Source organism: Rhinopithecus bieti, unplaced genomic scaffold, assembly GCF_001698545.2.
Source record: "Rhinopithecus bieti isolate Rb0 unplaced genomic scaffold, ASM169854v2 scaffold_11938, whole genome shotgun sequence".
In the NCBI taxonomy this organism is placed as follows: Eukaryota; Metazoa; Chordata; class Mammalia; order Primates; family Cercopithecidae; genus Rhinopithecus; species Rhinopithecus bieti.
In genome coordinates this window covers 988,972-1,012,931 of record NW_016806961.1, presented here as the reverse complement: position 1 = coordinate 1,012,931, position 23,960 = coordinate 988,972, and the positions used below count along the sequence as shown (strand labels likewise).

The 23,960-nt window shown below is 43.3% G+C and overlaps 1 protein-coding gene across 10 annotated transcripts in view; it reads left to right on the top strand.

The window, feature by feature from the left end:
• The first annotated feature begins 2,771 nt into the window (after nucleotides 1–2,771).
• CCDC60 (coiled-coil domain containing 60) overlaps nucleotides 2,772–23,960 on the top strand; it is a 210,808-nt gene continuing 189,619 nt past the window's right edge. For 8 of the 10 annotated variants that reach the window (XM_017879068.1, XM_017879073.1, XM_017879074.1 and 5 more), the window contains exon 1: nucleotides 2,772–3,328. In XM_017879068.1, coding sequence (XP_017734557.1) covers nucleotides 3,239–3,328 — 90 coding nt within the window. In that variant the 5' untranslated portion in view covers nucleotides 2,772–3,238. Of the gene's footprint in view, nucleotides 3,329–15,917; nucleotides 16,006–23,960 lie in introns of all 10 variants that reach the window. The other 2 variants (XM_017879066.1, XM_017879069.1) reach the window with 2 other exon arrangements.

The following is a 23,960-nucleotide window of genomic DNA, read 5'->3' as shown; positions in this document are numbered from 1 at the left end:
TCATTGGCAGCAAATGGCAGAGCCAGGAATTGAACACATGTCTTTTCAGTTCTACAACCCTTCCTATTTCCAGTTCTTACATGGCTCTGACAGGTGAGTATAATAACAACAACAAAGGAAATAAGGGCTAATATTTATTGAGCACTTCCTCTGCGCTAGGCATTGTGCTTTGCAGGAATTATCTCATTTGCTTTTCATCACAGTCCTATGAGAATTATTATCATTGATGCTGCTCAGTGGCTAATTCTGTTGGACTCCAGAGGTCACACCTTTTAAAATTATGTTCTGCTGTGTATGTACTTCTTCCTGTTGAACCCAAACTTCCTCCTATTCTTTGAGCTAATGCAGAACTAGTTGAGTTCCTCTTTGCCAAGTCTGTTCTACAAAACCATATGAAGACAGCTTTTGTCTGTTCTACTCAGGGCTGAACATTTCCCATCCTGCCTTGTTTTCTCATCCCCTCATCCCCAGCCCTATCTCCCAAACATGATTCCCTTTATCTGCCTCATTCGGAGAGTGTCTGCCGATTGCTTAATGCTGCCCACAAAGGAAGCCGGAGAATCAAAACTTCCTGTGAAAGGGAAGGTCAGGATCAGTCTTTAGGCAATGGTGAGAAAATAATGACTTTCAGGCATCAGCATCTAGAGCTACATGGCTAGGTATTTTGCATTCTGTAGAGCGTCATCTTGCAGTAGATGCCTTCTACAGAGAAGATGGGCTGGGCACCATGGCTCACGCCTGTAATCCCAGCAGATCACTTGAGTTCAGGAGTTTGAGACCAGCCTGGCCAACATGGTGAAACCCTGTCTCTACTAAAAATACAAAAATTAGCCTGGTGTGAATCCCAGCTACTCAGGAGGCTGATGCAGGAGAATCGCTTGAACCTGGGAGGCGGAGGTTGCAGTGAGCTGAGATCACGCCACTGCACTCCAGCCTGGGCAACACAGCAAGACTCTGCCTCAAAAAACAAAAAACAAAAAAGAAAAAAGAGGCCGGGTGTGGTGGCTCAAGCCTGTAATCCCAGCACTTTGGGAGGCCGAGATGGGCGGATCATGAGGTCAAGAGATCGAGACCATCCTGGCTAACACGGTGAAACCCCGTCTCTACTAAAAAAAAAAAAAAAAACTAGCCGGGCAAGGTGGCGGGCGCCTGTAGTCCCAGCTACTCGGGAGGCTGAGGCAGGAGAATGGCGTAAACCCGGGAGGCGGAGCTTGCAGTGAGCTGAGATCTGGCCACTGCACTCCAGCCTGGGCAACAGAGCCAGACTCCGTCTCAAAAAAAAAAAAAAAAGAAAAAAGAAAAAGAAGGAAAGAAAAAAAAAGAAACAGAGAAGATGCAGCCATAATGATATCGTAATCCCCAGTAGCTCAAGGTTGAGGGATAAAACATGAATCAGATAGATCCAGTGTGAAACAATGCCAAGGATAAGGCATTCAAATCCAAACATACGAAATAAATCTGCTGCAGGCTGGGAACCTACCCCATAGGGTTATTGGAAGGATTAAATGAGTTAATGTATGCAAAGTGCTTAGTACAGTACCTAGCACAGAGCAAGTGATCAATAAATATCAGTTAGTATTAACATCTGCTGTGAAATGAACCCAGCACAGTGAGAATGCCTGATTCTTCCTAGGGAAATGATGTCAGGGAATAATAATAGTACTACTTAGCTAGGACTCCCCATGGGCTCAGTCTTCATATGCATCATCCACTTCAATTCTTAACAACCTGTGGCAAAGCTATTATCCCCATTTTAAAGACATAGAAGCCAAACTCAGCAAAGTTAGGCGTCTAAGTGGTTGAAAGCTTGCTCTTTAGACTCAAACAGTTCTGGCTTTGAATTTCAGTTGCAGCACACGTATGACTTTAAACTTGTCATTTAATGTCTCTGTGCCTCAGCTGCTTAGGCTGTGAAATGGGGTAATAAAACGCCTTCTTTAAAGAGGTGCTGTATGGATTGAGTCAATAAGTGACACTTAGAACAGTGTCTAGCACATCCTAAGCACTCAATAAATGTCATATGCACACATGCCCCCACACACAAATACGTATATACACACATATATACATGTCTACATATGTGTATTTACATATGTATGTGTGTGCATATATCTATACCTATATACAGCTGTCCCTTTTCTTCGCTCCCACAATAACCTGTGATACTTCCCCAGCACATCATAAATCATCCTGCTTTATAACCATGTTTCTTGTCTTTTGCTCCCCATCCCAAACATACATACTATAGATTGTGAGATTCTTGAGGGCGAGTCTTATTTTTTTATTTTATTTTTACTTTATTTTATGTTATTTTAGCAAAGAGTCAATAAATCTTTGCTAAATAAATGGAATAACAACATTTCATTTTATGAAATGAAGGGTTTTGAAGGATGAGCAGGAGTTTGTCAGGTGGAAAAAGGGAGAAACAGGCCTCTCAGGTTAAGAATTGCAGGGCTACAGGCCACCCACTCCAAGGTACAAAAAATTACTAGTGGATTAGCAACAGGACAGAGCAGTTTGAAAGGAAGGAGTCGCTTATAGTTAGGCAGAGAGAAAGGGTGTGGTCCTCAGGCCCGAAAAGAGAAACCAATTTGTTTAAAGAATGCAGCTCCCGTGGCAGCCGGCTGCTCTGAGCCGGCGTCCCAGCAACCTGGGCGAGTTCACGATCCCCACGACACCGCCCCCACCAATTCCAGCCAATGAGGAAGCCCTCCTCCGCGTCCCGTAGCCAAGCAACTGGGTGCCCCCCCCCGCCTCCCCCGCCCCGCGGTTGGCAGTTGCCGACTTTCCCCGCAGTGCGCTAAACCCCTCTTTGGGGCCGCCTTAGTTCTCGCCCACTCTTGGAGGATGGGGATCCGGGAGCCCCTCCACGGGACCCCTCTCACACTTTGTCACTGGAATTTTATTTTTTTTTTTAGTTCATGTTTTATTTTGCTTATAGAAGAGAAAGATATCCCTTCCGAAGAGGGGGAAGCTTACAGAAGTTTGTAACCTTTCAAAAAGTAAATAATTACAGGCTCACCTGATTCTGCCCTACCCGGACTTCCTTATCCCGTCTGTGGAAGACCCAGGTGCTTTCTCATTACTCCTCACAGAAACCGCTTTGGAATTCCTGTAATTGGGACTTGGGGATCAGGGAGAAGTTGCCGAAACCTCGCATACCAGTGACTACTGAAGTAGAAGATTCTGGAAAAATCCTTGCCTTGGGGGCACAGGCTGAAGCCTGAAGGATTTTAAGATGACCAAGGTTCCAGCCACCAAGAAACTTCAGAGTTCCCCCAACGCGGGGGCTGTCCGGCCCTTTTATGCCTCGGAGAACCTAAGGCAGGTAAGTCTTCCCTCTTGCTGAAACCAATCATATTTTAGAGAACAAGTGAAATAGGAATTAGCCTCAAGACCAAAAAGGAACAGGTGGAGAAAGGAGAGTCATGGTTGGTGTAATTAAATTGTCGAGACACATCCCTATTGCTATCAATGGTCGGTTTCTCTTAAAGAATGAAAACCCGAAGCAGAGCAGTGAGTTGGGCCATCCTATTAGCCAGTAATTCCAAAATGATGGAATAAATCAGCAGTGACACTGTAGAACATCAGAAAAAAATTAAGATGAGTTGTAGGTTTGCCGTTCACAGAACTTACTCTCAGAGATCTGCCAGTCTCCAGAAACAGGCATATCCCCTCTCTCTGTGGAGAGCTTGCAGAGGGTCAACTTTTGAGGTTCGAAGGCTAGGTTTGCCATTCACCAGCTGTGTGACTTTAGACAGGTTCATTGCTTCGTGTCTCTGAGACTTTATTTCCTTGTGTCTATGAAATTAGAACAGCAACATCAACTAGGCAGAAGCAGTGTGAGGACTAAATGAAATAAGCTATGAAAACTGTCCACTGTGATGTTAACGCTGGATAATGTGTTTATGGGACATGAAACGGTGTTGTTGATTTGAAAAACAAAGAACAATCGATAGGTGCTGAATGACTGAGGTTAATAGTTCCTGTTTTTAAATAACCATTAATGGGTAAGCACAACTGTAAGTGTGCATTTGTTCTTGTACCCTCAAACCCCACTTTGCATGGATTGGCCAAGCTCAGCAATGCTGGTCCACTCTGGTGCATCCACAAGGCACACTTGTGGCTCACAGTCATGCCCCAGGAAGGAGGGCCTGGCGGGTGGTCAGTCCATGAAGGAGAGCTTAAAACTCACAAGGGCCCTCCATGTGGTCCAAAATGTTCCCAAGCTGCGCTTCTCTAAGGCTCAACCTATCTCTGTGCACTCCTCATTACTCAGCCCTCTTAGCAAGACCACTCTGCAAGATACAACTTTTTCCATCTCCTTTCATCTCAAAATACCACACAGAAGGATATTCAATCTAGAGCAGCCCCCTCTGGGACTGAACTTTCCAGCATAGCAGTGGGAGAATGAATGACGCAAAGAATGAAGAGGGAAATGAACACTTCAATAGGGAGGGTGAGCATCAGAGCAGGAGCAGCAGACAGAATCACCCCGGGTTTGGATGTGCCTCTTCGCAGCCCTGTGGCCTTGGGCAAGTTGCAGAACTTCTCTGCTTCAGTGCTGCCATCTGCAAAACGGAAATATCATAGAGTTTCCTCATCGGATTGCTGTGAGCATTAAATGAGTTAATGTACGCCAAAAGCTATGAGCACAGTTCCTGACATATAGTAAGCACACTTTAGGTGTTAGTTATATTGTTATTTCATTTATTTAGTAAAGATTTATTGAACCCCTGTTAGGTGCTAAACACTTGCTCTAGTTAAAAATGAGACTTGCTTTCAAGAATCTCACAATGTATAGTGTGTATGCTTGGGATGGGGAATAAAAGAGGTAAGAAATATTGTTATAATACAGGTTGATTAATGATGTGTGGAGGAAGTATCAGAGGGTGTTGTGGGAGCCAAGAAAAGGGACAGCTAATTTAGATTCATGCGTGTGTGTATGTGTATTTGTGTGTGTGTGTCTGCATGTTGGATTTTGGGAAAAAACAAGCCATAGTACTCAAATAAATGCAATAGAGTTTTTCATCCTACCATAGAGACATGTAGAGAGTGGAGGAAGATGTAGAAGTTGAAATGATCATCTCTTTCATGGGAGGAGGGTAGTGGGACTCAGGGAGGTCAAGTGATAGGAAGAAGGCTTCCAGGGAACTGTTGGATAGACCAAGGCTTCTGGCCCAAAAGCTTCACTGAAATCCTTCTGCACCCCTCTCTACTTTCTAGGAAATAATGAAGACGCCAGGGGGTTCCTAGCTCACATTCAAAAGATCGTGCCTTTAGGAATTTCAAGGTTTTAGAGCTATAGTAAAGCATTAGTTAAACTAATCTAGGGTCACTAGAAAGTGACAAGCCATAAGGAAATATGTAGAGATCGGGATTGATGTCTAGGGTACACCAAACGACTAATAATTGCAGTCATGATCATGATGATGATGATATTTGGCACGTATTGAGTATGCATGCATCATGTGCCACGTATTGAACTCAAAAAACTCTTAAGTGTGATATTTTCAGAACGTTCTACAATCCTTCAAGCTATGAACTGCTACCTCCTCATGAGATGGCAACACTGAGGCTCAGAGAGGACAGGTCCCTTACCCAAGGACACCCAACGGGCAAGGAACAGAACTGGGATTTGAATTCGGGTCTGTCTGGCTCTGAGCGCAAGCTCTCTCCATCTCACCATTCTAGTCAAGCTGTGATAAATGGTTGTTCTGTTCAATGTGCCCAGCACCACAGGGGCTACAAAAATAAGGTGTAAGACACAATCATTGGCTTCAAATAGCTTCCAGGTTTGTTTGGAAGAGGAAAGGGAATGACACCTAAAAATAGCATCACAAAATGCCAGGCGTCCCGGTAAGTGTCCAGTGAGGAAGAATATGAGGAGTGGCCTCTCCTGGAGGAAGGTGTGGCCACACTGGCTGCGTGGTAATATTAAGAGTCCCCTGCATGCTGGTATAATGAATGACTTTGGAAAAAACCTCAAAAGGGTCTCGAAGCCCTCTGAACTGGCCGTTTTCCTTTCTCATGGGGTTGGAGGTTGCTATATCCTAATGAATATTCCACTGGCAACTGCCTTGTACAGGATCTTCATGATTTTTTTTTTCACTGAAGGAATATAAATAACATATGCAAATCCTCGGTTTGAAAGTCTTTTGTTAAAGAAACCGTCTAGCTTGCCCGTATGTTGAGCCCCCTAATCTGCTCAGGGAGTCTCTTTTCCCTTTGTTTCCCAAGGAAGCAGAAGAAGTCTAATGAGATCAGACATGGGGGAGGGGAGAAGCAGATTGTGTATAGAATTACCACGGACCCATGATTTCTGCCTTGGAAAAGGCTGAAAAAGAGAGGTGCTTAGAACATCCCCCTTTATGTTCTAGAATGAGAACTCAAAAGCAGCATTTGACAAAATCTCTAAAGGTTTGCAATCCTTTCTACAAGCTCTATCTCTTCGAACCTGAACTTCCTACCTTGTTGTCATTAAAAACCCAGAGAGAAAAGAAGCATCCCTAATTTGGGCAGATCCTGAAACTTCCAGGAACCGTTCTGGGCGCCTTGCTCATATCCTAGCTTTTAGTTATTAAAGGAGCAGATTCTGCCAGGCACAGAGGCTCATGCCTATTATCTCAACAGTTTGGGGGGCCGAGGCAGGAGGATCACTTGAGCCCAGGAGTTTGAGACCAGCCTGGGTACTATAGTGAGACCCCCATCTCCACAAAAAGGTAAAAACAAAAAACAAAAAACAAAAAAAAAAACTGGCCAAGTGTGGTAGCATATGCCTATGGTCCCAGCTTCTCGGGAGGCTGAGGCAGGAGGCTTGCTTGAGCCCAGGAGGTCAAGGCTGCAGTGAGCTGTGATTGTGCCACTATACTCTAGCCAGGGTGACAGAGCGAGATCCTGTCTCAGTAAATCAACCAACCAATAAAAGAGCATATTCTTCAGCAAACTCTGTGGGTTCGAACCCCAACACTGCCACTTACTAGGTTGTGTGACCTTGGGCTACTCACTTCCTCTCTGTGCCTCAGTTTGCTGCTCTGTGAAACAAGTGTATCACATTTTATCTAATCCAAGAAGCCTTCCATTTCCAGATGCATCACCATTTTCTTGTGCTGCTAAAAAAGAAAACTCAACAAATTAAACTATCACCTGTTTCAATTATGTGTCCCAGTTTCAGAGGTATTGAAATGCAGAAAGAAAAGGTGCATCTCAGAATAGATGAAATTTATGTAAAAATGCTTTCCCGTCAAAGGAGTGTTGTGGGAATTAGAGGAGTTAATGTGAGTAATGCTGTTAGAACAGAGCCTGGTATAAATAAACACCATTAAATGGTAGCCACCATTATGGCATTGTTTAATCCTTTCAACAACTCTATAATAGAGGTATTGTTAATAAGCTTTAGTACCTAGGTAGACTGGGGCTTGAAGATCCCCAGGGTCTAGTTCTCTGCTGAGAGGTAAGATGGCAGGTACCTGCAGAAGGGGACAAACCAGACAGAATCCCAGGTATGGAAAAGATCTGGGCCTGACAGTCTCCATCCTTCCTGCCACCCCACCCCCCACCCCCCACCACCAAATGATGAGGATGGATGTCTCCAGAGACAGTCTTGGAAGCCCAGTCCAGCATACACCCAGCTGGGCTGCCTGGAGTCAGAAAAGGAGAACCAACATATTTGAGAAACATTTTCCCCAACAAGAGAAACCTTGACTCCCAGCACAATACGTTTCCACCGCAAACATAAAACAATTTTTCTCCTGTCCAAATAGAAGAAATTGTGACCTGAAGAGATAAATGCTGGGCTGTGGTGAGTCACTGGTTTTTGTTAAAGGTGACGTCAGTGCTCAGTGATCTCTCTGGCCTCTAATCACTGAGACCATGCCCCCTGCGTGGAATCACTGATTACCCTGAAAAAATAAAACAAAATAAAATATCTAACAACAACTTGAGATTCAGTTCTAAAGAATCTCAGCTGGCTGTACCTCCATTTTTATATCGTTCATGACTTAAGCCAGGAAAAGAACAATGAGGGAGAAGGGACTCTTTTCTCTTTCCAAGGGGTTCTTCTAGCTCCATTGCTACTGCATGAGATAAATTGCAGAATTCATGCTTTTTGTTTAGGTGGTTTGCTTGGGTTTTTTTGTTTTGTTTTGTTATTTTTGTGGCCTAATGCTTTGGACAGGCAATGCTTGCCTTAGCGAATCTTGCTGTGTCTAATTGCATAGCCATGTGACAGTCGGTTCCTTTCCGTGATAAATCAGGATGCAGGAAAGAACTGTGTTCATTACCTCCTGACACGGGAAAAGCGATTGGCACTCTTCATTCTGTACAAAATGAAGCAGGCTATTTGTCCCATCTGCAAAGAGGCAGCTGCTCTGCAGGGAGAGGAAAGGGTGGGAGAGGAGTGAAGAAATGATCCAAGAGTCTCATTGATGGGATAAAAAGCTTTGTAATTAGTTAGAAGCTCTGCCTTTGAAGTCAGGCAAAGGTGGGTTCAAATCCTCTTTCTGACACTCTAGTGTGAGTTTCTGGTAAATGGGGTTGAAAAACAATAAGATCTATGGCACAGATGTTTTGGAAGGATGAAATAAAATAATGCATGTGAAATACTGAGCGTAATACCCAGTTAGCCTCCAGTAAGTGGTGACAGTGGTCATTATTGTTACTTGTGCTCCTCTCCCTTCTCTGATTGGACATGAGTGCTACCATGACTGTTTTGAAGATATGCCCAACCCAGAAATGAAGTCTAGAGGAACCTGAGTATTAACTGTAAAGTCACATAGTGAGGTCCATCATTAATGAGGCCAGGCCCCAGCTTAAGGGTAGAAGGGAAGAAGCAGGTCCAAAGATATTTTTAGAGTTGGTATGAGAATATATTTGCATGAGAGGTGCAATGTGTTAGTTGTGGAGAAGGGGGTGCTCCTGAGCATGGTTTGAGTCCCTTGGATTTACCTGTCAGTTCAGTCCCATTATTCATGTTTTAATCCCATAGAGATCCAAAGGGTAGTGAGGAAAAAGGAAAAGGAAAACACCATATATCAATTAGGGTTGTTTTTGGCTGCAAGTAAGAGAAAACTGAAGAGCAGCGAAGTAAACAAACAGGAATTTATTTTTCTCATGTGAGAAGTCTGGAGGTGGATAGCTGCTGGCATTGGCTCAAGAGCTCACTAGCGTCAGGCTGGCAAGGCCTTTTCCCTCGTGGTCACAAAATGACTGTCCCAGGTCCAGGCATGACATCCATATTCCAGCAGAAAGAGGAAAAAGTAGAGAGGAAAAGCTATGTTCGTCCCTTTTATGAGGCAAACAGAAGCTTTCCAAGAATCTTCCTGACCTTTTTTCTCTATTTCTAATTTTCCAGAACAGCATCACCTCTCTTTTCTAGCAGTAAGAATGTCTGGGAAAGTATGGATCTAACATAAGTATAGAAAGCAGGGGCAAGGAAGCGATGGTGATATCGAAGATGAGTACTGGATTGACTATTCAGCAGTGACTTGCACAAATGATTTCACAAAAACTCAAATAATAGGGATCCCAAGCCATGCATTGACAGAGGGTAACCCAAAAAAGAGAGTCATCCCTATCCCCTACCCTACACAACAACTGCTTAGGAATCTCAAGGGCACTTTTCCACAGTAGTACCCATCAAAGAGCTACAGGGGTGAGGGAAAAAGTAGAGTTCACCCAGTGGGAACATTTATTCACTCAACTAACATGTACTGAGTTCCAAGTGTGTGCCAAGCATGATTATAGGTGGTGGGGACACAGAAGTGAATAAAGAAAATCAAATGAGACACTCTGGACACTCTGAAAAATGTAGGGAGAATAACACGAGCATGGATCTAAACAAATGGAATGTGTGCCATCTTTATTCCTGTGACCCCCATCTGTTTCCACTGTTTGGTGAGGCTTAAGGAAATTCTGGTTAGATAAGCCTTTGCACAACTGTGGAAAGAAACTTATTCTTGACTTCCTTTCAACATCTCCACAGCCTCCAAAGACTCAGCCATCAGCTGTTACATTCAAAAGCTGCAAACATTCATATGGGGTTCAGTGGCAAATAGCACTTCCATAAAATCTGACAGAAGCCAATTAAACCTTTCTTGGACTGAATAAACCAACATATTTTTTCTCAGAGATATTTCTGACAGCTAAATTCAAAATCATAATCATAATAATGGGATACCTTCTATCATGAGATGGTGGCATTTTCCCTTCCAAATTCCTGTTTTCAAACTCTGCTGAGAAAATTCCTTGCGGGGCTCAATTTTGATCTAATGTATTTCTGCCTAAATTGGAATTTATGCAATCGGTAGTTTTATTTAATAACTTGAAAATTAGCCGCGTCTGGCAATCGGCTTTCAAGCCTGGAAATGCCTCGGGGTTTCTGGATTTCACAAAGTGGGGAGATTATGCAACTGGGACAGATTCTGGGATAGGTTCAGCATCGTCAGGGGTTTCGTGGTGGGCTGTAGATCAGGGGCAGAATGGACAGAGATTATCCCCCCATTGCAGCCTGGTACATGATCAGGGTCATCTTTTGAGGTATATATTGAGCACCTCCCATGTGACAGATGTTTTGAGGGCGCTAAAATGCAGCAGACTTGTGGTCTTCTCCCAAGGAACCCACAGTTCTGTTGGAAAGAACATTTATAAATAACTATGAATCAAGATGGTGCATAACAACTACCAAAAGAAAGGCAAACTATATATATATGAGTTTGAGGTAGAAACAAGTTCTATCATGGAAAGACAGGGGCAGTGAAGCCATCTGAATCTTGAATGTTGGCTGGATATAGACTTAGGGTGGTACTAGACACTGAGCCAAACCTAGAACTCATTTTCTAATACATCAGGGAGGAAGGGAGGGGGGCGTATTACCATTCTTCTGCAAAAGCCAAGTTCTTTCTTGGTATCCTGTCTGACAAAATGTTCCCTCACAGAGCTCCAGCAGATCACTCTTTTCACACTCTCCCTCTCCATACACAAAGTTACCCAAGTTTCTGTCCCAAAGGGTTGTCAAATTAGGGAGGACTTTGCCCCCATGAACTCCCACTAAAGCTTTAAATAATTGGAAATATCTAGTGTGTTACTTCTCTCCAGGCTTTGTGTTTCAGCAGAGTTTCTCAAATTTGGCACTGTTGAACATTTGAGCCCAGATAGGCTATCCCTTGCATTGCAGGGTGTGAAGCAGCTTTCCTGGCCTCTCCCTATTAGATGACAGTCACAGCCTCCCCATGGTGACAACCAAAAACATCTCAGTATTGCCAAATGTCCTCAGGGGGCAAGACAATTCACAGTTGAGAATCACCAGCAGAAGGATACTAAAGTCTTCACTACCCTTGCCCAGTCGAATGCCTATCTGATGGTAAAACCTTCCCCATCTAAATGACGCCGTCATGTACCCAGTTGTTCAAGTAGAAACCCAAGCTTCATCTATGACCTCTGCCTTTTCATCACCCCATATGTCCAATTAACTACCACAGGGTGGGTGTTCAGTGGATGCTGCCTCCTTCCCCAAGGTTACTACCTGGTCCATAGCACCATTATTTATTGCCAGGACCATCCCATTGGCCCCATAACTATACTTTTTACCTTCCATCTGACCCATTGTCTTTCAATGCAAGTGTGATACTGTCATTCCCCTTGTTAAAACAATTCAATGACCGTCTATTGTCCTCACAATGAAGATGAATATCTTTAACGAAGTTTAAAAGTCTCTGCATGATCTGGCCGATGGCAGGTTCTTCAGCCTCATCTTTCATCATTTGGTCACCACTAAGGAGCCACAATCTCTCCTACATCTTTCAGTGTCAGCTTAAATGTCATTTCTTTTGAGAAGACTTCCCTGGCCACCACCTCCCAATCCAAGTCACATGCTTCTTTTGCACCATAAAATTCATCTTTGTAATACTATCTTCCCTAGGAAACTATAAGCTCCTCCAGAGCAAGAAACGTGGTAGCTTTTTTGTTGTTACCACCTTGATATCCCACAGGACCTGCCACATGGTAGATGTACAACTAAGACTTGGGTGAGTAGGACCTTTCTAGTGCTCTCTTGTCTCATAAGCAGCCATTAATTACATAACATTAAAGCCAAACCAACCCTGCTTAAGACAAAAAAAGGAAGCCGGGCACAGTGGCTAACACCTGTAATCCTAGCACTTTGGGAAGCCAAGGCAGGTGGATTATGAGGTCAGGAGTTCGAGACCAGCCTGATCAACATGCTGAAACCCCATCTTTACTAAAAATACAAAAATTAGCCAGGCATGGTGGCGTGAACCTGTAATCCCAGCTTCTCAGGAGGCTGAGACAGGAGAATTGCTTGAACCAGGGAGGTGAAGGTTGCAGTGAGCCCAGATCATGCCACTGCACTCCAGCCTGGGTGACAGAGTGAGACTCCATCTGAAAAAAAAAAAAAAGAGAGAGAGAGAGAGAGAGAGACAGAAAATGGAGCCTGCAGTTTAGATGGGACATAGAGAGGGAATAGCTGGGAGCTACCTCTCAAGACCTCCCCTCAACCAGTCAAATTCTTATTGGTTTTTCATGACAATACCTTTCCAGAAATTTGCATGCTGGTGGAGCAGGCATAGCCCTTACCTGGAATTAAGAGACCTGGTTCCCAGCTCTCTCACTATCTGGCTGTATGACTTTCTGTTTTGTTGTTTTTGTTTGTTTGTTTGTTTTGAGACAGTCTCACTCTGTCACCCTGGCTGGAGTGCAGTGGCACGATCTCAGTTCAATTCAATCTCCACCCCCCAGGTTCAAGGGATTCTCTTTTCTCAGCCTCCCAAATAGTTGGGATTACAGGCACATGCCACCATGCCTAGCTGATTTGGGGGTTTTTTTGTATTTTTAGTAGAGACGGAGTTTTGCCATATTGCCCAGGCTGGTCCTGAACTCCTTGGCTCAAAAGATCTACCCACCTCGGCCTCCCAAAGTGCTGGGATTACAGGCGTGAGCCACTGCACCTGGTCTGGCTGTATGACTTTGGACAAATCACTTAACCTCTTTGATTTCTTTGTCTTCATCTGAAGAAGCAGGGAATCTTAACCTGGAAATTGCTAGGCTCCCTTGATGGCACATGAAAAAAAAAAAAATGACTACCACTTACTGAGCATCTATTTTGCACCAATTGCTTTGCATATATTATTAAAATGAACTCTTCAATCCAGTGTGGCAAGTGCTATCATGACATCTAATCTCTACTTGTAGAGATGAGGAAACTGAGGCTTGAAGAAATTTTGCAACCTTCCCAGAGACACCAGAGAAGCAGGTGGTGGAGTTAGGATTTGAATCCAGGACCAAATAACTGCAGAAAGCCTGTGCTTTTAAGATGAGCCTGGTAGGTTGCAGTAAGAAGGGGCAAGTATATCTCTAAAAGGGGCAGCTATTGGTGCAATTTTTAAAGAATATATTTTGAAAGTCTCTGGAAGAAAGGGGGAAGTGCCAGTTTTAGCTGTAGGCAATGCAAACAAGAATGTGACTGTGCCCGTGACCACAGACAAGGATATTTGCATTTTCTTGAGCTTTTCCTAAAATATGCTAGCAGGTTTCTGCCAGAGAAAAACACAGCTAAGGATGAGAAAAAAAGGGGAAAAAAACCTGCATGTGGCTTAGACTCATCTTTCTTTCTTTCTTTCTTTTTCCTTTTTTCTTTTTTTATTTATTTTTTATTTTATTTTATTGGTTTTGAGACGGAGTCTTACTCTGTCGCCGAGGCTGGAGTGCAATGGCGCGATCTAGGCTCACTGCAGCCTCTGCCTCCTGGGTTCAGGTGATTCTCCTGCCTCAGCCTCCTGAGTAGCTGGGGTTACAGGCACACCCCACCATGCCCAGCTAATTTTTGTATTTTTAGTAGGGATGGGGTTTCACCACGTTGGTCAAGATGGTGTCGAACTCCTGACCTCGTGATCCACCCGCCTCGGCCTCTCAAAGTGCTGGGATTACAGGCATAAGCCACTGTGCCCGGCCTAGACTCATCTTTCTAAATAATGTTCATTTCAATGAAGATTTATAAGCCATTTCTAATTAGAGTCACGTTTCTAAGAAAGGCATATTTTGATCCTCGGTCAATATACTGCCAAGACCTGCTAGATAAAACGGAGAGAAAGACAGGCCCAGCCACCGAGAGATGAGGCTCTGGGGTATGTGTGGCTGAAATGCTGATACTTGTAAACAGCTTAATTGGGTTGAATAATTTGAGTAAATATCAAGTTAAATGGATTCACTCTGAATCCAAGCTCTGACACACTGAAATTTTTATTTTCTCCAAAACAAATTCTGTATCATAATTGCCTGTTTATTTTTCTGATCTCACCACTAGACTTGTAGCTCCTTGAGGAAAGTGACCATGTGTTTCTCATGATTCTATCCTAGCGCCTTGCACAGGGGCTGGTACTGGCAAAATGTTCAATATTCTCCAGTCTCTCTTCTCAGGACCAAGGATAGTTCCACACAGTGCGGCAACACATTCCTTAGGCAACTGGAAATTCCATTTGGGCAAGGCCTACAAATGTTTTATTACTATATTCCCAGTACATGCTGGGTGCCCCATAAATATGAATACCATTCTAATACTTGCTATGTAACCTTGGGCAAGTTACTCTCTTTGCCTCAGTTTCCCTCTCCTCCATACAAAAATAATAACAGTTCTTGCCTCATCGGGTTGTTGGGAGGATCAGGGATAGCCCCAGGCAGGTAGTAAGTGCTCACAAAATGTTATCTCTTAATATTCTCACTTCAAAATCAAAGCCAATGGCTCCCAAATATCAAGAATTAAAACATTTAAATACTGACATTTCCAGAGATGACAATTCTTATGCTGATCATTTTTATGCATTCAGGAAAAGGCAGCCAAAACGTTAACATGACTAAAATGTTTCACTTCTAAGAGCCCTTGAAGAAAATGCCCAAAAGGCAATTAGCACATGACTGTCGCCTGTGTTGCTATTACTTATTAGCTGATCCCATCCTCTGCTAATCAAACTGCTTCTTTGGTATTTTTAGACCTCTTAAAAGAGGCTCCTCAAAGCATTGCTCCTCAGGAAGCAATGCTTGTTGGCAGGTACCAAGGAATTTGAGATGCCATGAATACGGCATTCTCATAGGGAATGTGAGAATGGTGGGAGCATTCTGCAGGGTCTTTTAGAACTCGAGTAAGCAGTTTGGATACTTCTTTAACCCTAACTAGCCTCCTCACCTTTTCACTTCCTGCCCCAACCAACAAACAGCCCTTCCAGTCCCCTTTTCCTTGCGTTCTATGGCTCAGGATTTAAATTGCCCCAGTAAAAGCACAGTTCTTGAATTTCCTTCACTAAACAGACAAACTCTAGCCAGAACTGGTTGAGTTAGCACCTGGATCATGGGCTCATTCTGGGTTTTGAGTCCCAATTCTGATGTTGTTTGCCTGCTCTGTGACCTTACACTACCCATTTCACTTTTCTGATGCTGAAGGCTCTCACCTGTAATTGAATCTCATGAAGATTCAAGATAATGTTCGTAAGGACTGAGTCCAAAATAATAGCTAAGGTTGATTTGTGATTGACATTTTTCAATGCTCTTGATATTTTATGTACATCCCAACCATCCCCATGTTCTGGTGTATGTAATGCCAAATTGGCTCTTTTGTCCAGAAAAAGATGGCATAGTATTCAGAAAAGAAATCTCCTGATGAATCATCATTCTCTCAAAGTCGTCCTGGAGGTATGTTTTTGTATTCTCCATGAGGTTAAAAACGACGCCAATGTTTTAAGAATAAGTGATTGGTACATTATATAGCCATGATTATGATAATGGAAGTAACTGATGTTATTGGCTGTGTACTTAATTGTGTGTCTTGTGCCATGCAAACCCCTTATGTGAGTTATGCAATTCCATGCAGTCTACAGTGCTAAGAGGCAGGCATTATTAATTCCATTTTACAGATGAGGAAACCTGTCAACAAGGGTCATACCGCTGCTGATTAGTGGACCATCCATCATTTTTAACCATTATGCTGTATATCTCAACAAGGTAAACTTGACTTTTCCCTGGGGGTGGGTGGGTTGAGAGAAAATATGCCCCCACTCGCAAAAGAAGAGCAGAAGGAAGGATAACCACCCACTTTCAAAAGCTTTGGGGAATAGATAAAACATTGACTGCATCTTATAACTGTTCACTTCTGCCTTCTCCTCACCCACCAAGGCCAAGGTCCAGGGTGTATTGAGACACAGTCCTTCCTGTTGCCCAGGCTGGAATGCAGTGGTGCAATCTGGGCTCACTGCAACCTCCGCCTCCCAGGTTCAAGGAATTCTCATGTCTCAGTCTCCTGAATAGCTGGGATTACAGGTGTGTGCCACCTAATTTTTTTGTATTTTTAGTAGGGATCAGGTTTCACCGTGTTCGCCCGGATGATCTCAAACTCTTGACCTCAGATTATCTGCCCGCCTCAGCCTCCCAAAGTACTTGGATTACAGGCATGAGCCACTGCGCCTGGCCCAGGGCATGTTTCAAGGACACCCTATTCACCCCAGTAGTCCCTGAAGTTGACAACTGACAGACATTCCACAGGACTCTCAATCCACTGCAGCCCCTCCAAGAACCCCACGAAGTCTCCATCCCATCTTTTGTAATGTCGCTAATCACGAATACGCCTTGTTCATTGAACGAAGTCTGGGATTATCTCATCAACACAACTTTATCTTTGCCTCTCATTTCTCCCTTCAGATATTTTCAGTGCAGGAGCCTGCATAAAAATGGTGTACCCAGTCCCTTTTCTGCTCACCCTTGGGTGACAGCCACTCTAGTAGTCTCTTTAAGTCACGAAACACAGCCACAATTCAAAAACCAAAAGCATTGACAAGATATTAAGCAACATTACAACCTTCCCTCAAGGAGAAGAGTGGTCCTGTTCTCTTCCCTTTTAAGGATGGTTTCAGGCAGGCCACCCAGGAGGGAGATGTGGGGTATGCCCCTATCTTGAACCAGGGAGATCCCCAGTTCTCCTTTGCTTTCTTTTTTTTTTTTTTTTTTTTTTTTTTTTTTGAGACAGTCTCACTCTGACACCCAGACTGGAGTGCAGTAGCATGATCTCAGCTCACTGCAACCACCACCTCCTGGGTTCAAGCATTTCTTTCACCTCAGCCTCTTAAGTAGCTGGGACTACAGGCACATGCCACAACACCCAGCTAATTTTTTTTTTTGTATTTTTAGTAGACACAAGGTTTCACCATGCTGTATTTTTAGTAGAGACAGGGTTTTTCCATGTTGACCAGGCTGGTCTCAAACTCCTTACCTCAAGTGATCTGCCTGCCTCGGTCTCCCAAAGTGCTGGGATTACAGATGGGAGCCACTGTGCCCAGCCTCTCCTTTGCTTTCTAACTGTATTGGCTGGAAAAGAAAATAGGAGACATGGGAAAGCTCTTATCAGCTCTCCCATAAAATGGTTCTATTCGCTCTGGGTCCAGCAGAAGCCTAAAATTGGCTCATTCTGAAGGTAATTTTGTTGGCTTTTTCAAAGTTCTCTACTACAGCACTCTGGTTCCTGCTCTCGACATATTTTCTACCAGCTGTGCACTCCCCTCAGATCCTAGTTTTTCAGAAATCCACCCCTTTCAGACTCATGATATTGGGGTCTCCTGCATTACTGGTGGGAGTCGTTATGGGCAGGATCCCAGGTTGCTCTTTCTGCCTTTGGTGTCACATCTGATCCCCAGGTTTCACACACCCCTGACATACCACTGAAGACAAGCACCACTTCCTGACACAGCACCTATTCTCCATCTCTCTACCTTCTTTGCCCCAGAAGCACTTCCTAGCCTGCCTCTGTTCTCTGGATTTTCCAGGAGGGTGTCAGAGACCAGCCCACCAGTCCCCAGCTGCAGGGATCTCATCTTCAACTCTTGAGCAATCCCAATGGTGGTCTCTCCCTCATTCATTTTGAGGTGAAGGATAAAGCATCCTCTTCCCTTTGGGGTCAGGATTCAAAGCATCACAGAAGCTATTGATGAAATTGCTTCCCAAGTGCCTCTCTCCCTTTCCACTCTCTAGTTTTGTATTCTCAAAGTGGGTAAGAATTGAGAGATCCATTCTCCCATTGCTACCTTGAAGATGCCTTCAGGGTGGTCTTTCTCACTTTCACTTGGTGTCTGATGCTTATCTTGAGCCCTCAGTCTATACTATCTGTATTAGTCCATTCTCACATTGCTATAAAAAAATACCTGAGACTGGGTAACTTATAAAGACAAGAAGTTTAATTGGCTCATGGCTCTGCAGGCTGCACAGGAAACATGGCAGCAACTACTTCTGGAGAGGCCTTAGGAAGCTTTTACTCATGGTGGAAGGCAAAGCAGGAGTGAGAGCCTTACATGGCAGGAGCAGGACCCAGAGAGAGAGGGGGAGATGCTACAGACTTTTAAACAACCAGATCTCGTAAGAACTTTATTGTAAGAACAGCAACAAGAGGTTAGTGCTAAACCATTCATGAAGGAACCACTCTTTGCTAAAGCATAGCAAGAGTGACCTTTACTCCAGTTTCCAGTAAGTTCCTTGTTTCCTTCTGAGACCACCTCAGCCTGGACTTCATTGTCCATATTACTATCAGCATTTTAGTCACAACCATTCGGCAAGTCTCTAGGAAGTTCCAAACTTTCCCTCATCTTTCTATCTTGTACTGAGTTCTACAAACTGTTCCAAACTCTGCCTATTACCCAGTTCCAAAGTCACCTCCACATTTTCAGTTATCTTTATAGCAATGCCTCACTCCAAGTATCAATTTTCTGTGTTAGTCAGTTCTCACACTGCTGTAAAGAACTACCTGAGATTTATGAAGAAAAGAGGTTTAATTGACTCTCAGGAAGCATAGTTGGGGAGGCCTCAGGAAACTTATAATCATGGCAAAAGGGCAAAGGGGAAGAAAGCACATCTTCACATGGCCAGCAGGAGAGAGAGAAAGTGAAGGGGGAAAGAGCTACACACTTTCAAAACAACTAGATATCATAAGAATTCACTCACTATTGTAAGAACAGCAAGGGGGAAATCCACCAACATGATCCAGTCACCTCCTACCAGACCCCACCTCCAAAACTGGGGATTATAATTTGACCTGAGATTTGAATGGAGACATGGGTCCAAGCCATATCGCTATCCTGCCTGTTAGTCTATCCTGTTATCCCACCATTTACTAAGGGTTCACTGTGTGCCAAGTGATTTACAAACGGTGTTTTGAAACCTTATGACAACTTTGTGAGGAAGGTGTTATCACCTCCCTTTTACAGATAAGAAAACGAAGGCTCAGAATTTAAACATGACTTATAAGATGTTGCACTGCTAATAGATGGAGAAGCTAACCCTGAAAACCAGCCCAGTCTGGCCCAAAAGTCCCGTTTCCCTCTGCAGGATGACCAGAGCTGCTAATAATTGCTGGGATGGAGTCTTGGCTTCATTCTCAAGTTTCTCAAAATTCACTTCCCAGTTAGACACAGTGACTCATGCCTGTAATCCCAGCACTTTGGGAGGCTGAGATAGGCGGATCACTGAAGGTCAGGAATTCAAGACCAGCCTGGCCAACATGGTGAAACCCCGTCTCTACTAAAAATACAAAAATTAGCCAGATGTGGTGGTGGTGGGTACCTACTTGGGAGGCTGAGGCAGGAGAATCACTTGAACCAGGGAGGCAGAGGTTATGCTGAGCCGAGATTGCACCACTCTACTCCAGCCTGGGCGACAGAGTGAGACTTTGTCTCAATAATTAAAATTAAAATTAATAAATAAATAAATAAATTCACTTCCACATGATACTCATACAGCCTGTATGAGCCCTCCTTGCTACCAAAGACTCTTAAGCTCAGCAGAAGTTACAGGAGCATTTGAGAGGGTGGAATGGGGGTGAGGGGGTTATGACACCGTTCACATCAGATGCAACTGGCTCAGGGTCACTCACAATCACTCACAAAACAAAGTGTCCCTTTTCTCCTTTTTTTTTTTTTTTTTTTTTTTGATGTAAGAACATGGTCCTCCTGCAAATTGACTCGAAAGGAAGCCAGATTCCACTGTTCCTTGTCTGCCTGTGAAGGAAGACAGCCTCTTTCAGCACTTAAAGGACATTAATCCGTGATAGGGAACTTCATGAAATGGCTGGGGATGTCGATCAGAGGTCAGATGGCCCCTAAGTAGCCAACCCAGATCCAAAGGAAATCAAATAATGTAACTCCCCAGAAAGCCATTTTTATTTCACCAAAGGTTTGAAAACTGTGCATTAAACAAATCTCTCAAAATCTCTCTGTCCATCTCTCTTTCTCTGTCTCTCTGTCTATATTTCTCTCTATCTCTGTCTCTCATTCTTTGTCTCTCTATGTTTTTCTCCTTCTCTCTCCCCTCTCTTCGTTGTCTTCTTCTTGTTTGTTTTTTTGGTTTTTGGGTTTTTTTTTTGGAGACGGAGTTTCACTCTTATTGCCCAGGCTGGAGTGCAGAGGCGCGATCTCAGCTTACTGCAACCTCTGCCTCTGGGGTTCAAGCAATTCTCCTGCCTTAGCCTCCCAAGTAGCTGGGATTACAGGTGCCCACCACCACACCTGGTTAATTTTTTATATTTCTAGTAGAGACAGGGTTTCACCATGTTGGCCAGGCTGGTCTCAAACTCCTGACCTCAGGTGATCCACCAGCCTCAGCATCCCAAAGTGCTGGGATTACAGGCGTAAGCTACTGCGCCCAGCCACACCCCTTTCTTCTCACCTTCTTCCTCGCTATCTGCTCTCTCTCTCTCCATGCTCTCTCACTGTCTCTCCTCTTTCTTTCTCACTCTCTCTCACCCTCTTTCTAGCTATCTGCTGTCTCCCTGCTTGCTCACTCTCATTCTCTCTCTTCTCTCTCTCCTCCCTCTTTCCCTTCTTCTCCATTCCTGACTCTCTTTCTCTGTCTACCCTCTATCATGACACCTAACAACATTTGTTAGTTCTTCCTATGCTTCCTTTTAGCTTTTTAAATAATTGTAACAATTTTATCTGTTTAAAACTGAACAGAAAACCCTAGACAGCCTGTTCACTTGGACATCAAGGAAAGCAGACTTTCAGATCAATTGCTAGGCAATCCAATCCCACAGACTCCTTGTTTCATTAATGTGCTTTCGTCTGCCTGGATTGTAATGGGAGTCTGTCTGTAATTGTGTACTTTAGGTAAATAGATCTTTAGATAAGATTGATAACAGAGTGGCTTAGCTAATGTTTTAAACCAAAAGCAGAAAATCATCAGGGTGTCTCCAGCTGTAAATGACAGGACCACAATTCATGCAGTTTCAGTTAAGAGTCTGTCAGGGTTTTTCAGCATAAATCGCCATTTTCTGAAGGTTCACCTTTCTGCTTTAACAAAGAAACAGGAAGCCTTTCTTTCCAGCTACAGCACAGTCCAAGGGGCTCCAGGCAAATGGATGTGGATTTCTTTGGATAAATAACCTGATATCAAGTTACTGCTCATTAATGTAGACCACAAATGTTTTTACAAATAATTTCTTCATTTTGCAAAGCCTGGTTCTCAGCATTTGCTGCTGCTTCAACCAGGGTCACAGAGCACTCAGACACTGTCTTTGCGTTCAAGTAGCAGTAGAATTCAGGCCAACAGAGACCAAGCCAGAGAAATCTCTTCTTGGGTTAAAGAGGCAGAACAATCCAAACTAGATTCTCCCAGTTCTGAAGATGGGGCCCCATCATCTAGAGATGCAGAGTCATGGAGTAAACTTGTAGGGCATCTAACCAGCTTCCTATTCATCATGGGAGGATGTGTAATGTTTTTGGTTATCAGGCATGGTATGAGCCATGGCTCTATTTCCTTGCTGTATGACCCTTGGGCAAATCACCTCTCATGCCAAGCCTCAGTTTCCTTATCTACAAACTGGAGATAAAGATAGTGCCTACTTTTAAAAGTCTTGAAACTTGGGTAACCAGGGTAACTTGGTCTCCCTGAGGTGGGCACAGTACTAATAGCTGGTCTGATCTTATATACTGTCTTCCTATTTGTTGGTAAAATTGTTGGCCTGGGTTCAGGCACATATTCAGAGCTCATGAAAACCAGACAGATTAGGAAGTTCCTCCCTTTAAGAAGCTTTCTCCAACTCTCTCCTTGTTTTCTTCCTCCCCAAGTCTGCGGGGCTCCACAGTCATAGCCTTCATCATGCAACTGCTGATACGTCTGTGTCACCACCAGCATCAGATTCTTTAGAGCAGGAAGAGCCGTTAATCATCTTTGAATTCATTCATTTATTCAAAAACTATTTGCAGCACACCTACTATGTATTGATGCAGGGCAGATGAGCCTCAAAATTGGGGCTTAGCCCAGGAGGGTTCTTGGCTTTGCCCAGGAAAGAATTCAAGGGCAAGCCAGTAATGTTAGACAGCAATTTTTGTTGAAATGGCAGTGTACAGCAGCAGCAGAACTGCTGCTCCTTGCAGAGTAGGGCTACCCCACAGGCAGGGTGCCCTGAGCAGCAGCTCAGAGGCAGTTCTACGGTCACATTTATACCCATTTTTAAATATATGCAAATTAAGGGGCAGAATATGTGGAATTTTCTAGAAAAAGGGTGGTAATTTCCAGGTTGTTGGCTTGTTACCATGGAAAGGGTAACTTCCAGTTGTTGCCATGGCAGTGGTAAGCTGATGTGGCACACTGGTGGATGTGGCTCAGAAAAAAACTGCTTCTGCCTTGTCCATTTTAGCTAGTCCTCAATTTAGTCCAGTGTCTAAGTCCCATCTCCTGAGTCAAGTCCTGCCTCCTACCTCAGTACCAGTTAAGCCCCATGGAAAAAAACACGATAAATATTTGTTGAACAAATTAATGCAACATCTTCCCCCAAATAATGGACTTATTATATCCTTGTACAGCTACTTACTCTAAACAGTACAAATTCTATTTAAAATGTATTGTTCTTTTTGTAAAATTTCCACTCATTCTTAACTTTAGAGTTTTCTGGATAATTCCAGAATATTCTAGAGGGCCATTTACTCCAGGGACCAGCCATCTTCACTGAAATCTCTTTGAATATCTGAGATGAGGTTTTCTGTGGAAATCAAGGTTCCCTAGGTACTGCAACTTTTGCTTTGTTATTAGTATGATACACAGTTATCCATTTCATTTCATTCATTTCATTTATATTCATATTCATTCATTCACTCATATTCATTTCATTTTCTAGAGTCCTTCACCATCTAATGCCATATTTCTTTCTAGAGACTTTAGCAAAGAACTCATGTCAATCTTTTATGAGATTGTTCAGACCATTTCTCTCCAAAATCTAGTTCAGAATTATCTCCTTCCCAATATAGTATCAATCCCCAGATACAGACACCGTGGTGAACTTTCTCCAAAGTTTCCATCCAGTTTTCTTCCTTTATTGGCTCTTGGTCCATTTTTCACTTTATTCCTGTGTTTGTCCAAAGATTAAATTCCTAGGAATGCAAATGAGAAATATATCAGATGTTTCACTTCAGGTTTGCAACAAAGGCCTGAAAAATTGGCCTTTTATCATTGCAATATCTTGCATCAGGACCAATTTTGCAATGTCTTGCATTTCTCTCTGTGTTCTGAAGTCCTTTCCCCTAGAATTTTTCTAAATTATTTTATTCTCACCCAAATGCTTTAAAAAATAATTTTATTAAAGTATAACGTACACAGAGAAAAGTACACAAATAGAAGGGCATACTTCTATAAGCTTTTACACAGTGAAAAGATCCATGCAACCTCTTCACCAAAATCAAGATACAGACCATTACCAGTGCTGTTGTTTCAACTTTTGTCCTCTCCAAAACTCACGTTGAAATTTAATTGCCACTCTAGCCATAAGTAGAAAGCTGAAACTGGATCCTTTCCTTACTCCTTATACGAAAATTAATTCAAGATGGATTAGAGACTTAAATGTTAGACCTAATGCCATAAAAATGCTAGAAGAAAACCTAGGTAGTACCATTCAGGACATAGGCATGGGCAAGGACTTCATGTCTAAA